General features: G+C 42.7%; 1 protein-coding gene across 5 annotated transcripts in view; it reads right to left on the bottom strand.

Annotated features, from left to right (window-relative positions):
- PICK1 (protein interacting with PRKCA 1) overlaps nucleotides 1-14,023 on the bottom strand; it is a 150,019-nt gene that overhangs the window by 110,677 nt on the left and 25,319 nt on the right. Inside the window, exon 2 of one of the 5 annotated variants that reach the window (XM_068390039.1) lies at nucleotides 7,886-8,034. The exons of the other annotated variants lie outside the window; for them this stretch is intronic. Within the exon in view, the coding sequence (XP_068246140.1) occupies nucleotides 7,886-8,001 (116 nt within the window). The 5' untranslated portion in view covers nucleotides 8,002-8,034. The remainder of the gene's footprint in view (nucleotides 1-7,885; nucleotides 8,035-14,023) is intronic. 5 annotated transcript variants of the gene reach the window in all.

Here is a 14,023-nt window from a genome sequence, read left to right as displayed (position 1 = left end):
AGAACTCCAAGATGCCCATTTATCCACTGAAGGGTGGATTTTTTTCAATTTTGTACTGGTGGTTAGTTTAGACCATGGAGCCTGCCACTTATTCTTACAGTGAAAATGTATCTTTTAAGGTCTTTGAAAGGAATACTTATGGGAGATAAATTAAGTAGCCCTGAAGCTTCCTTAGCTGCATTATCTATTCATTAATTTCCATCACCCCCTAACATGGGCAAGGACCCAACCGAAGTGAACATTGACATTCTCCTTAGATTAAAACAGTAGTAACCACTCCTGCACCTCTTGTACTAGATGATGGCCTGGCATAATGTTTAATTGCAAGTAAAACGATATTGGAATCCGTAAGAATTGTATACACACTATTTTGATTACCATTTCAAAAAATATGTTGGACTGCAAGAATTATTGCATACAGCTCTGCAGTAAATACTGAACAAGAGGATGGAAGTTTCTTTATAATAACAATATTCCCCACCACAATTGCACTTCCAACTCCTGCAGCCACTGAGTTTGAGCCCAATCCTTACAAAATTTTACATGTAAGCTCAAATATACATATCTAGCCCTTACATAAACTATGAAACAATTAAGAATAATTCTCCATACAAGACACAGCTACAGCACTGCTTGCTGAGAACATCAATACATATCTAAAATATCAAAAAGAGGAAATTCCAAATGCAAGTAATAAAATCATGAGTTTTATGATTGTGACTGGTATTAATAAAAAGGCAAAGAATAAGAAAATGGTAAGAAAATGGTAAGAAAAAGCTTGAATGAAATTACTAAATATGATTATGTTAGTGTGTATATATTGAGAGCAAAAAATCTGTTGTGCTTTGTACAATGCAGTATTGGATGGACAGAAAATTACTTTCCTTCCTTTAAAGAAACCGACATGACAGTTCTACATAACATGATTGGTCAGGTAGTTATGTTCTTTGTAAATTGAAAGGAGTTTTGTTCAAACAAATAATTATCGACATGTATGTAGTGTGAGAATTCTGTTGAGATTTTTGGGAAAAGAAAATTGCCACAAAATGTCCCCAGTGTTCGTGAAAAAATAAACAATTCGATCAAGGAATCCTTTGAGAAAAGAGAAAGATTTTAGCTCCTTGGTTTTTGTCATGATGCAAATTTTAACTCCAAGAAAACTAGAGATCAAAATATTCTTCAATATTTCTATTGCCGCCTTCATGTTTACTCACAGCATTGTACAGTACTGTACTTATAGACTTTGAAATTTCTCTGAAGTTCTGGGAGTTTATGGCTGCTAAGAATGAATATTGAGCAATCATAATTAACAACCCTTCCAAGAGCTTAGATGACTGACAGAGATGTACCATTTTGTGGAAGGAATCTATTCCCTAAGGAACTATGATGGAGGAAGGCTATTCCATAGGAAACTATTGTGCAAGAGACTCCTCTAGATCCTAACTTCTGTTGGAGAATAGGCAGTCACATCCAAAAGCCCTTATTGTCAATTCCAAGACAGACTCTTCTCTGGCCAGGAGGCTAATGCAATGCCATAAGGGATAGGACTAAAATCTATGATAATGATTACCAAGTTCTGTTAAATGGGCTCTTGTTCTTCTGGCTCCAGCTCAGGCAGCTAGCTGTTCATAGGAACTGATAATAATAAGTCTATGGCCCTAGTGCAAGCTCATGGTCAAGTCCCTGTCTTATAAGATATCATAGTCAGTCACAAATCCTGACATTTGCACTGCCCAAGCCTGACTCGGTTAAATAAGACTTTGTCCTAAAGACCACAAATTTTACAATTTGTAATTTTCGTAACTACAGTATACAAACTTGAGTCCTTTAACATGAGAATTGATTCAAGCACAGCTTAAAGTCATCAGTTAAAAACTTATAACAAGGTGTCGGCAACAGCCGGAATTTAGCGCCTGGCAGAGGGAAAGCACCTTCTATTGGTACAGTATGTAGGAAGCACCAGTTGTAAGTACTCCCTGAAGGATGGATGGATCAGGATCTGGAAGTACGCGTCATTTAGACCGTGGTTATCATGAAGTCCAAAGGCCTGAATGTTTGCCTGACAGTGGCTGTGGTTTCCATCTTGAACGGAGTCTGTTGAACAAACACGTTCGAGGCTGAGAGGTCGATAACTGGTCTCCAGCCTCCAGAAGCCTTCTCTACTAGAAAGAAGCCCAAGGAGCTGTCGTCGACCTCTTGGTGAGCCTCCTTCCCCAGCATAGAATGAACTTCTGCCAAGAATGGCTAGATCCTTTGTTGATCCATGGTAAAAGGATGATGACGTTGACAATGGGGGAATCAAGGGAGAGGGAGAGCTGATGAACGCGAGGAGGTATCCAGATCAATGGACGTCCACCATCCACCTTTCAGACTCGTGATACCACCACCACCTTCAATTGGATTGCAGGCCTCCTCCCACTGATGGTATAGTGGAATGACTGGCCCCCTAATGGGGTTACTGTCCTCAACCTTTTCCTCTACCCCTAGCATGTCCTTGCCCCTGGTAGGTTGATGCCTTTTTAAGGATCAACATCTGAATTCCCCCTCTGAGCCTGTTTATGGGGGAGGCAGTGGCTAAGATGTTACTTTAGCCTGACCTGAGGTGGAACTGGCCTGTGACTGCCAAAAGGAAATGGCTCGATGCAGCAAGGAGTCTCGACTGCCCGTTTTCCACCTTTCAGTCGTTGCTTTTACTTCTGCTGCTTGAAATAGGGTATGAGCCTCATGGGAGGAATTATGAAGGTTCAAGCACTCCCAGCAACCGATTTGTTTGGAAAATTTGGAAGTCATGGCATCTGGTTTCTTCAGGACCTTATTGCCCCCTGGTCTACAGTATTAAGAATTCTACCGCCATTGTCCCCAACAGAATAATATCTTTCAGGGGTTGTCTTTCTGGGTCAGACAAGTCATTGGTGCGGTGTCGGCTAGGTAGCCGATTGTTCCCGACCATTAGTTTATCCACAACACTGTTCACAATGTTACCATAGCAGAGGCTTCCATATTCAACGCTTCTGCCACCAAGAAGGAGATAGATGATGTTGCTAGCCACTCTATTGTGATACCTGTTGTCAGGGTAGCCACAACAGGATCCTGAGGAAGAAGGGAAGGGAGAGCCTCCTCCGTACGGTAGTACCTGTATTTCCTCTGCCACACTAAGGCCACCGGAATCAGGCTGGAGGATCTCCCCACCCTCAAGGAGTCTGTATCTTTGGAAACTTGTAAATCCACCTTGGGCAGGATTGACCAAGGAAGCACCAGACGAGGTCTAGAGCTGCCATGTGCGCAATAAAGACACTCATTAGCCATCTTCCTACCCTTTGAAGGGGAAGATGAGTCTTCTCTTAGACCACTGACCTTCCGAATACAGCAAGAGACTTGGAAGAAGGTTGAATCAGACTGAATCTCCTCTGTATGCAGAGGCTTTGGTTCTGCTGGCTGGGGAAGAATCTCCTCAAATCCTTCCGAGCCATATTAAGATTCTTCTTTCTTGGAGACCATTTTCGGCCGGTCTCGAGAGAGGTTGTCATCTAAAGTATTGTTTCTCCCCACCACCCTGGACTCCCCTAAGGACAGAGACCTGGATCCGTTTGGGCATAATTGGATCCATTTGTAGAGGTAACTTGGGAAGAATCTTCCAATTCTTGTTCTCTTGGCGGCAACAGACTGCCACTAAGGGAGAGAGGTGATTAGTGGAACCTTCCTGTTCCTTGAGATGTTCATGACGTGGGCCAGTTGTTGGTCACTGTCATCCTTCCTTCCTATCTTGGGTGATGGGGAGCAAGAAAATTTTGATAATTCAATTGGCAATAGCCAGTAATTATCCACTAAGGTGATCTCCTTGGAGAGAGATCCCCTGTGAATCCTCAGCCGAGAATCATCTCAAGGAAGCGTATCCTGTGTCTTTCTCCTATTACATCTCTTAAGTGTCCAATTTAATGGGCATAACATACTGCTCTATGTAACTAGTGACAAACTCAGGGGGAACCGTTGGTCTGGTTTCTTTTGGCACTGGAGCTGGAGGCATAATAAGGGTTGGACGCTTGATGAGCTTGAATGACTTGCGTCTAGTCGACGAGGGTCTACGAGAGGGGTCGTCTAAAAAAGGAGATGGTTCCAGGGAAGAATGTTCTTGTGAAATGTATCTAGAACATTTAGGAACGCGTTAAATTAAGGGGGATGGCCGTTAAGCCAATAAAGTACTGTATATAGGGTAGAGTTCTTTTGCTTAAGTGTACACAAGCACAGTATTCTATATCATTTCTCTTCTTGTTTTTTCAAGTTTTTATAATCTATATGTGAAAGATTTGTTTTGATGCTGTTGCTGTTCTTAAAATATTTCATTCTAATTGTTAATTGCTTCTCTTGTAATTTCCTTATTTCCTTTTCTCACTAAGCTATTTTTCCTGTTGGAGCTCTCAGGCTTATAGCATCCTGCTTTGCCAATTAGGGTTGTAGCTTAACAAGTAATAATTATAATAATATAGGGAGAAACACCCAAAATACTGAAAAATTCCAGGAGCTCTGTATGGCAATGGAGAATGTGTATACAAAATATTTCATCAAAATTCCCCTTAATTTCATAGTTATGGAGTAATTAGTAACCCTAACTCAATAAGCCAAAAATGTTGATCTGTAAAAGAAAATGCAGTACTTTTTATTACCATAAATCTTTATAATCATTACGTTTTATCAAACAAATTGTGCGCAATGGCATCTGTAGACATTCCTTAGAGTCACAACTCCCAAGACAGAGAGCTTAGTCACTTTATTTCAGTGTGAGCTGAAACCTTGCAGGAGAGAGTACATGTTTTGAGTTTGTCTCACACTTCCTTTGTTTTACATCTATTTTACTTTGTTTTAGCAAGAATTTCATCAAGACAAAGAGGAAAAGACAATCAAAACATCTTGCTAACATACAGAATAAAAAAATTTGCTCTAATATTCGCATAATGTCGGTGATATTAGCAGAGTTAGTAAAGGCGAGAGAAAGAGAAGGAGATTGGGGACCAGGAGCCTAAAGAACCAAGATATTGGGCAAAGGGCTCTCCTTGTATGACTGAATTATGATAAACATCATAGTTTTTATTTAATAATACCAAAAAAGGAATATGAAATTCATAATAATCATGATTCATTAATATTGTCTTTGTAAAAATACAAAACATTTGAGTTTGACCTCTTGACTTTCATTTGCTTTTACATCCGTTTTACTTGGTTTTGGCAAGAATTTCATTATGTCCAAGGGGAAAAGACAATCAAAACATCTCACTTACATACAGAATATGAAAATTCGCTCTAATATTTGCTTAATATCGGCGTTATTAGTGGAGTTAGTGAAGGAGAGAGGGAATACCCTGCCACAAGAAAAGGCATGGGGGTCCAGGAGTATAAAGAAAAAAAAGTATTAGGCAAAGGGATATTTATGATAAAATTATGATAAATAATATATTTTTGGTGCATCAATACCAAAAAAGACAAAATTAATAATAATCAGGATTTATTATGTCCTTGTAAAAATACAAAGAAAACATTTGAACAGCCATATCCTAAAACTATACTTATTGAACTTCAAATTTTATCTTCTGCCTTAATTTTAAAGCTACCATTGAAATTTGGTATATAACTTAGAGAGACATAATTGAACAATTCTTTTTTTATTTTTGTCCTTCCTTTCCCCCCCTTAATTTATAAGGTTTATTCTTTTTGCCTTAATGAAAAAATTCATATGTAGTGAAATATTACTTCAGAAAAACCCTCTTCATTTAGTAGGAGGTCTATATCAGGTCCATATATGGTAGTAATCAAAGGTCTTAATATCAAGTATCAAGGAAGGAGATATTAAAAAAAAAAACTTATTTTCGGGGTAAATCTCACTGGCGTCACAAAACCGAATGTCAAAAGCAAAAATCATATGCGGTTTAGAGATGTCCCAAGTGACCTTATTACAAGGTATGAATGTTAAAATCCTGTCCTTGAAAAATGGCACTGGCTGGCCAACTCCCTTAAGATGCATTTAGCACATTAAGGGGTAGAATACCTTGTGCATTCGAGTGATGTGCGTGCAGTTATTGAGTAATGCGTATAGCGCGTCTAGGATCAATGTGTTAATCCCGTTCAGGAGAAATGTGTCTAGCGCGTTCAAAACAGATGCGTTTAGCGTGTTCAAAAGTGAAGCGTTTAGCGTGTTCAAAAGTGATGCGCTTAGTGTGTTCAAAAGTGATGCGTCTAATACATTCAAAAGTGATGAGTCTAGTGCAATCAGGAGGGGAACGTCTATAACGTTCATGTGATGTGAGCAAGCGAAGCTTGTCTGGAAGAGATGTGAGCAAGCAAGCTTGTCTGGAAGAGATGTGTGTAAGCAAAGCGTGTCTGGAAGAGATTTGCGCAAGCAAAGTGCATCTAGAAGGCAGAGCCCATATGGATGCAGTGCGGTGGGGTAAGGCATGTTTAGGAGAGACACTAGCAGGAGAAGCTCATCTGGAAGTTGAGGCACTTCTAGGACAGACACTAGAAGGTGAAATGCATCTGGAAGTTGAGGCACATTGGGCAAGGCATTTCCAGGAAAGGCACTAGAAGTAAAAGCTTGCTTGGCAGAGGTGTGATTTGGTTGAGGCTCATCTGGATGAGGTCTGTCTAGATGAGGGCGAGTCATTTCTGGAGGATCCTACCAACAGCTGAGGTGGAGAAGAGGAGGCTCACCTATGGGTGGCTTGTCTACAATCCTCCAAGGAAGAGGAAGGATCTAGCAGAGGTTGCACAACAACCCTGCAACCATGCTCATAAGAGACTGAATGCTTAGAAGTAAGACATCCTATGAGGGCGAGGGTCAGACATTCGCTCCAAAACACTCTGGGCAGGCGACGAAGATTGCTTTCCTCGAGAGGGATGCCTAGGAGACAAATCTCCTCCCGAACTCCAAAGGTGGCTGGGAGACGACTGCAGAATTTTCTGAAGACACTGAAGGGCTGACATCCACCGAAGCAGGGGTCGGAAGATGTTCCTGTTAGTGTCTTAAAGACATAGCCTGCTTCAACTTCTCCTCCAAAGGTGAACCTTGGATACCTAGGAGGGCCACAGCAAACAAAGCATCCCCATACATTATGTACTGAAAAGAAAGATCATCCAGGAGGAGGAGGCCTCACCATTTTGCTTGGGAGAAACAGAAGAGCCCCCTTGTCCTAGGCCTTGCTCTAAGGTTAAAGGGTCACTACACTTAATCAATTGGCTCCGGGAGGAAGCCAATGGAGAAGAGTCACAAGGCAGAGTACCTAGAGTGGAATAAGGAAGTTGGGTCTTCTTCAACTTCGAGAATGATCATAAAGGAGAAGAATCCCTCTTGGACTTCCTCTTCCTGGTGTACTTCTCCCACTGGGAGGTTGACCACTCCCGACACTCTTTGCAGGGGGAGGCCTGGCTGCAGTAGTGACCTCTGTAGGCCAGACATAACTAATGAGGAGCAGTCTCCCTTGCACTCATAGAAGTACCATAGATCTTAGATGACACCCTTGAGCACTTCCACATCTCTGCAGGCATCCTCAAACACACTTGAAGTCCCACTTGAAGTCATAAACACGCTTGAAAAAGAAATTGGTTTGTCAGTGAGTCACCGGGAGGTAACTACTGGCCAGTTATTGACACCTCGTTATAATTTTTAACTGATGTATTCCAGCTTCACTGTTATCATTCTATGTAAAGGAGGATGGTTTGTATTTGTGTAGGAAGAACTAATTTTTCAAAGGTATGATTTATGGACATAAAAAAAGTATTAAAATCCAAAATGTAAACTGCAAAGAGCAATGGTCACTGCAAACACACACAAAGCAAAAAAGCAAGTGCAAAATGAAAAGAAAGCATTTTTAACAAATTTTTAAAATCATTAACATACATGCGATCTTCAAAGATGGAATAATAGGCTTCCATGTCTCGAATTCTTAGGAGTTCATCTGGTTCATGCAAGGGCACAGGGGAATAGTCATTCTGACATGGACTGTCTGACCACATAACAGACACTGCTCTTGCACTATCTACCAAAAACTATGAAAAGGTAAAGCACAAACAATTAACATCATTTCAAAAAATAAAAATGTAAAACTATTTCACAAATACTGAACAATGCAATTTCAACAATTTACTGGGCAAAAAAGATTAAAGGGGAAATGAAATTTAAATAAAAACATTATACAGTATACTGTACTTAAATACAAGATGTCTAAAAATAAATAAAATTTTTCAGTAACAAAGTGAAAAAAATTACATAAAGCCTACCTAAATGATGATAACTTTTCTAGCGACAGGATTCATGACTAAAAAATTCCAGCAACTATAATATAATTACAAAAAAGTTCATTAAGCTTTCTTGTTTAATGTATCCAAACAACTAATTAAATAGCTCTTGCAATACACTGTTGTTACTGTCATACTTTGGTATATGTTCACCTCAGAATTTGTCAAATTCAGCATTCATTGCTTTGGAGAAAAAATATTCTTAGTATCCATTGCTCATTTGGCATTTGTCATGCATTCCAAAACTTTTAAGACCCAAAGAAGGCTAAGTCTCTAGATAGCTCTTGCTCAAGACAGCTTCCTCTCTCACATGTGTAAGAAACATTCATGACTACATATATTTTGGGAGAAATACATCACCCTTGGTTCTAGCATGGCTAGTGATAAAAGCCCACCCACAAGGAAAATAGTTAAAAATAAGTTGAAAAAAAAAAAAAAACTAATGCAGTAACAGTGAAATATATATTTTAAAATTTGTATTTTTCATAACTATACGAACCTGCCCCCTTTAATAGGCACAAGCTTTTCAGCAAAGCTGGATATGGCTATTAGTTAGCTAGGTGGTGGTGTGTAAGCAACCCCCCACAACCCAACAGGATAATGAGTCCTCACTTTGACCATAAATTTACGACTTTCAGGATTGTTGAGGCAGGACGTGTAACTTTAATTTGGGATTTGTTCCTAAAGGAAATATAAAATTCTGTCCTTTAACTGGAGACTTATCCTTAGGAAGAAGGAAGTTCCATAAAACAAACTGGCTAGTTTAATTTCAGAGAAAATGTCAAAGCTCTACAGTACTGTCCTGTTCAGGAGCAAAGGGGATGATTCCTGTCAACCTCCTAACAACCTGGGCATGAAGATGATGCAGGCATTAGACTAGGTCACTACCAGGGACTGGTAGATGGTCAATGAAAACCTATATCTGTGTGAAGGATAAACTGTCTGAATGTAAGGTCATTTGGAGAAAAAACATGAACTTGTGATACCATATGGTACATAACAGCGCCTCGCAAGTGCCTGTCCTTGGCTGGTGAGGATCCTTTTAATGGGCGCTGAGAATGGGTCTAAAAGGTCACATGTTCCAATCCCTATTGTGCAAATAAGTTCGAAGATTTTGGAATCTGGTAAAATCTTGGAGCATGGGAAGATCTCATGTCCTGGAGCAGTCTCTGAGCGTAGGAAGATCTAGGTTGTGGATCAGTCTCTGCGAGTCAGAATATCTTGACCATTGAGAGAGATCTTGGCTCAGAGCACTGGGAAGGTAAAGATAATGGATGACAGGTGTATGTACTAGTTCTCTGGTGACTTGAAAGTAACTATTACCCGAAGAACATGCAAAAGTTCAGAACATATGGTTCCCGCTCAGGTGGTTTCCAATCTCATGATTCCTGTTTGCTGCTCGCAGCCTATCCTGCAGGAAGCAACATTGTGGAGAAAAATGGTGAGGAAGCCCATCTTGAGAGAAGTAGACAATTGGAATGATCCGGTGAAGAGAAAATATAAAGGGAAGTTAATGACAAAACCTCCGTGCTTGTGAAGGGAAGATCTCATAGCCCATATAGGCCTATGTGATGAGAATGATCATAGGTTCTTCTTCCACCAATATAGTAGACTGGAAAATGTTATTTTCCTTAGTAAAATAAATTTTTGAATATACTTACCCGATGATCATGTAGCTGCAACTCTGTTGCCCAACAGAAAAAACCTAAGGTCGGGATACGCCAGCGATCGCTATACAGGTGGGGGTGTACAACAACAGCGCCATCTGTCGAGTAGGTACTCAGGTACTTCTTGTCAACAAGAACCAATTTTCTCCTCGGTCCACTGGGTCTCTATGGGGAGGAAGGGAGGGTCCTTAAATTCATGATCATCGGGTAAGTATATTCAAAAATTTATTTTACTAAGGAAAATAACATTTTTCAATATTAATCTTACCCGATGATCATGTAGCTGATTCACACCCAGGGGGGTGGGTGGAGACCAGCATACATGTTAACATTAGAAGCTAAGTATCCCGTATTTCATTTTAGCAGTTATTCAAAATAACAAACATAAAATAAATAAGTACCTGGTAAGGAAGTCGACTTGAACCATTACTCTGCCTTTTTAAGTACGTCTTCCTTACTGAGCCTAGCGATCCTCTTAGGATGCTGAGCGACTCCTAGGTGCTGAAGTATGAAGGGCTGCAACCCATACTAAAGGACCTCATCACAACCTCTAATCTAGGCGCTTCTCAAGAAAGAATTTGACCACCCGCCAAATCAACCAGGATGCGAAAGGCTTCTTAGCCTTCCGTACAACCCAAAAACAACAATAAAAAGCATTTCAAGAGAAAGATTAAAAAAGGTTATGGGATTATGGGAATGTAGTGGTTGAGCCCTCACCTACTACTGCACTCGCTGCTACGAACGGTCCCAGGGTGTAGCAGTTCTCGTAAAGAGACTGGACATCTTTAAGATAAAATGATGCGAACACTGACTTGCTTCTCCAATAGGTTGCATCCATTACCCTCTGCAGAGAACGGTTCTGTTTGAAGGCCACTGAAGTAGCGACAGCTCTAACTTCATGTGTCCTTACCTTCAGCAAAGCATGGTCTTCCTCCTTCAGATGAGAATGGGCCTCTCTAATCAAAAGCCTGATTTAATAAGAAACTGCGTTCTTAGACATCGGTAAAGCAGGTTTCTTAATAGAACACCATAAAGCTTCTGATTGTCCTCGTAATGGCTTTGTACGTCTTAAATAGTACTTAAGAGCTCTTACTGGGCATAGTACTCTCTCTTGTTCGTTTCCAACCAAGTTGGACAGGCTTGGGATCTCGAACGACTTGGGCCAAGGACGAGAAGGAAGCTCGTTTTTAGCTAAAAAACCAAGCTGTAAGGAACATGTAGCCGTTTCAGATGTAAAACCTATGTTCCTGCTGAAGGCGTGAATCTCACTGACTCTTTTAGCTGTTGCTAAGCAAACGAGGAAAAGAGTCTTCAAAGTGAGATCTTTAAAAGAGGCTGATTGAAGCGGTTCGAACCTTGCTGACATCAGGAACCTTAAAACCACGTCTAGGTTCCAACCTGGTGTGGCTAACCGACGCTCCTTTGAGGTCTCAAAAGACTTAAGGAGGTCCTGTAGATCTTTGTTGGTGGAAAGATCTAAGCCTCTGTGGCGGAAGACTGCTGCCAACATGCTTCTGTAACCTTTGATCGTAGGAGCTGATAGGGATCTTACATTCCTTAGATGTAAAAGGAAGTCAGCTATCTGCGTTACAGAGGTACTGGTTGAGGAAACTGAATTCGCCTTGCACCAGCTTCGGAAGACTTCCCATTTTGACTGGTAGACCTTGAGAGTGGATGTCCTCCTTGCTCTGGCAATCGCTCTGGCTGCCTCCTTCGAAAAGCCTCTAGCTCTTGAGAGTCTTTCGATAGTCTGAAGGCAGTCAGACGAAGAGCGTGGAGGCTTGGGTGTACCTTCTTTACGTGCGGCTGACGCAGAAGGTCCACTCTTAGAGGAAGAGTCCTGGGAACGTCCACTAGCCATTGCAGTACCTCGGTGAACCATTCTCTTGCGGGCCAGAGGGGAGCAACCAACGTCAACCGTGTCCCTTCGTGAGAGGCGAACTTCTGCAGTACCTTGTTGACAATCTTGAACGGAGGGAACGCATACAGGTCTAGATGGGACCAATCCAGAAGAAAGGCATCTACGTGAACTTCTGCTGGGTCCGGAATCGGTGAGCAATAATTTGGGAGCCTCTTGGTCATCGAGGTAGCGAACAGATCTATGGTGGGCTGACCCCACAGGGCCCATAGTCTGCTGCAAACATTCTTGGGAAGGGTCCAATCTGTGGGGATGACCTGACCCTTCCGGCTGAGGCGGTCTGCCATGACATTCATGTCGCCTTGAATGAACCTCGTTACCAGCGATATCTTTAGATCTCTTGACCAGGTGAGGAGGTCCCTTGCGATCTCGAACAACTTCCTCGAATGAGTCCCTCCTTGCTTTGAGATGTACGCCAAGGCTGTAGTGTTGTCGGAGTTCACCTCCACCACCTTGCCTAGAAGGAGAGACTTGAAGCTTCTCAAGGCCAGATGAACTGCCAATAGCTCCTTGCAGTTGATGTGAAGCGTTCTTTGATCCGGATTCCACGTGCCCGAGCATTCCCGTCCGTCCAGTGTCGCACCCCAGCCCGTGTCCGATGCGTCCGAGAAGAGAAGGTGGTCGGGGGTCTGAACAGCCAATGGTAGACTTTCCTTGAGAAGAATGCTGTTCTTCCACCACGTCAGCGCAGACTTCATCTCTTCGGATATAGGAACTGAGACCGCTTCTAGCGTCATGTCCTTTCTCCAGTGAGCAGCTAGATGATACTGAAGGGGGCGGAGGTGGAGTCTCCCTAACGCGATGAACTGGGCCAGCGATGAAAGCGTCCCTGTTAGACTCATCCACTGCCTGACTGAACATCGGTTCCTTCTCAGCATGCTCTGGATGCATTCTTGGGCTTGACTGATTCTGGGGGCCGACGGAAAAGCCCGAAAAGCTCGACTCTGAATCTCCATACCTAGATAGACAATAGATTGGGATGGGACGAGTTGGGACTTCTCTATATTGACCAGGAGACCCAATTCCTTGGTCAGATCCATAGTCCATTTGAGATTCTCCAGACAGCGACGACTTGACGGAGCTCTTAAAAGCCAGTCGTCCAAATAGAGGGAGGCTCTGATGTCTGCCAAATGCAGGAATTTGGCAATATTCCTCATCAGTTTGGTAAACACTAGAGGTGCCGTGCTTAGGCCAAAGCACAGGGCTTGGAACTGATAAACGACCTTTCCAAAGACGAACCTTAGGAAAGGTTGGGAGTCTGGATGGACGGGGACGTGAAAGTACGCGTCTTTTAGGTCCAACGAGACCATCCAGTCTTCCTTCCTGACCGATGCTAGCACCGACTTCGTCGTCTCCATGGTGAACGTCTGCTTGGTGACAAAAGCATTGAGAGCACTGACGTCCAGCACCGGTCTCCACCCTCCTGTCTTCTTCGCTACCAGGAAGAGACGGTTGTAGAAGCCCGGGGATTGATGGTCCCGGACTATGACTACCGCTCCCTTTTGTAGCAAGAGAGACACCTCTTGCTGTAAAGCTAGCCTCTTGTCCTCCTCCTTGTAGTTGGGAGAGAGGTTGATGGGAGTAGTTGCTAGAGGGGGATTGCGCAAGAACGGAATCCTGTACCCCTCTCTTAGCAACTTCACAGACTGAGCGTCTGCACCTCTGTTCTCCCAAGCCTGCCAGTAGTTCTTGAGCCTGGCTCCCACTGCTGTCTGGAGAGGTAGGCAGTCAGATTCTGCCTTTTGAGGACTTGGAACCCTTATTCTTTTTGCCACATTGACTGTCGGCACGGGTACCTCCTCTGCTGGAGGTTCTGCCACGAAAGGGCGGGATGAACCTAGACGCTGGTGTGTCCATCCTAGGTCTAGGCACGGAAGGTAAAGCTGTGACTTTACGAGCGGAAGACGCCACCAGGTCATGGGTATCCTTCTGGATCAACGAGGAAGCAATCCCCTTGATCAGCTCTTCCGGAAAGAGACACTTTGAAAGCGGAGCAAACATCAACTCCGACTTCTGGCATGGTGTGATCCCCGCAGACAAGAAGGAGCAAAGGTGATCTCGCTTCTTAATCACTCCGGACACGTACGAAGCCGCAAGCTCGCCAGACCCATCCCGAATGGCTTTGTCCATGCATGACATGATAAGCATGGCAGAG

This window comes from Palaemon carinicauda, chromosome 1 (assembly GCF_036898095.1).
Source record: "Palaemon carinicauda isolate YSFRI2023 chromosome 1, ASM3689809v2, whole genome shotgun sequence".
NCBI lineage: Eukaryota > Metazoa > Arthropoda > Malacostraca > Decapoda > Palaemonidae > Palaemon > Palaemon carinicauda.
The sequence above is the reverse complement of the archived record's forward strand: the minus strand, read 5'-3'. Positions and strand labels throughout refer to the sequence as shown.